Raw genomic sequence first — 937 nt, 5'->3', positions numbered from 1 at the left:
AACTATTAATTATTGTTATGGTGGAAATAATCCCTTGTTTGTTTTATTGTTTGCCAACCCTACTTCTTATTTAATAGAAATTTTTTTTATTCACCAAAATTGAAATGTAGAAAAAATAATCAATTTAAAAGAAAATTAACAATATAAAAAGAGAGATAGTCCACAAAACATAGAACAGAGATAGTGTGATGAGTGCGGGTGTGCACTTGTGTTAATATATGTAATTGTGGGAGAATAACTAATTTTCGAGAGAAAACCACATGTTAGTCGATGATTATTACTTTCTGTGACATACTTATTATTGATATTCCTGTGACTTGGATTTGGATAAGACTTAATTATTACATTGGCGCAGTGGGTCTACTATGGCAACTAAGCCTGTAATTTTACCTGAACCGTATAGTGGGGAATTTAAGTGCAGTGAGTGGGACAATGGGTCATCCACTTTCAGAATTGCGCTGAAGTTAATGGCTGGGATGACGATGACAGGCTGAAATTTTTTAAAGTACTGTTGCCAGGCAGAGCCCAGTCTGCATTTCAGCGACTACCAAAAGACAGTAAGAATACCTATACATATGCTGTAGAGGCCCTCACTGAATGCTTCGAACCAAGCTCAAAGCATGACTTGTACGGGGCAGAATTGCTTATTAGAGAAAAGAAATTTACGAAGTCATGGGGAGACCTGGCAGAGGAGCTGAGGTGCATAGCTACTAAAAGCTTATCCTGGCCTCAAGGCAGCAGCGACAGAGCCGCTCGCCCACACAATATGTCAGGTGTATTCAAGATGCTCAGATAGCACTTTCCGTCAAACAGATATCTCCAAATTTATTACATGAGGCTGTCAGTCATACAATACAGCTAGAATCCTTACTGTCAACGTGCCAAACACAGCCCGTCAATGTGGCTAGTGCTGAGTCCACTGAGGTACCAACAGATG

General features: G+C 39.4%; 1 protein-coding gene across 1 annotated transcript in view; it reads left to right on the top strand.

Annotated features, from left to right (window-relative positions):
- Positions 1-365: 365 nt before the first annotated feature.
- The window catches only part of LOC109585218 (retroviral-like aspartic protease 1), a 1,338-nt gene continuing 766 nt past the window's right edge, over positions 366-937 (top strand). The window contains exons 1-2 of the mRNA XM_020001212.1: positions 366-380; positions 452-699. Coding sequence (XP_019856771.1) covers positions 366-380; positions 452-699 — 263 coding nt within the window. The remainder of the gene's footprint in view (positions 381-451; positions 700-937) is intronic.

This window comes from Amphimedon queenslandica, unplaced genomic scaffold (genome assembly GCF_000090795.2).
Source record: "Amphimedon queenslandica unplaced genomic scaffold, v1.1 AMPQUscaffold_13100, whole genome shotgun sequence".
Classification (NCBI taxonomy): domain Eukaryota; kingdom Metazoa; phylum Porifera; class Demospongiae; order Haplosclerida; family Niphatidae; genus Amphimedon; species Amphimedon queenslandica.
Note: the sequence above shows the minus strand (reverse complement) of the source record. Positions and strands in the feature narration are given on the sequence as shown.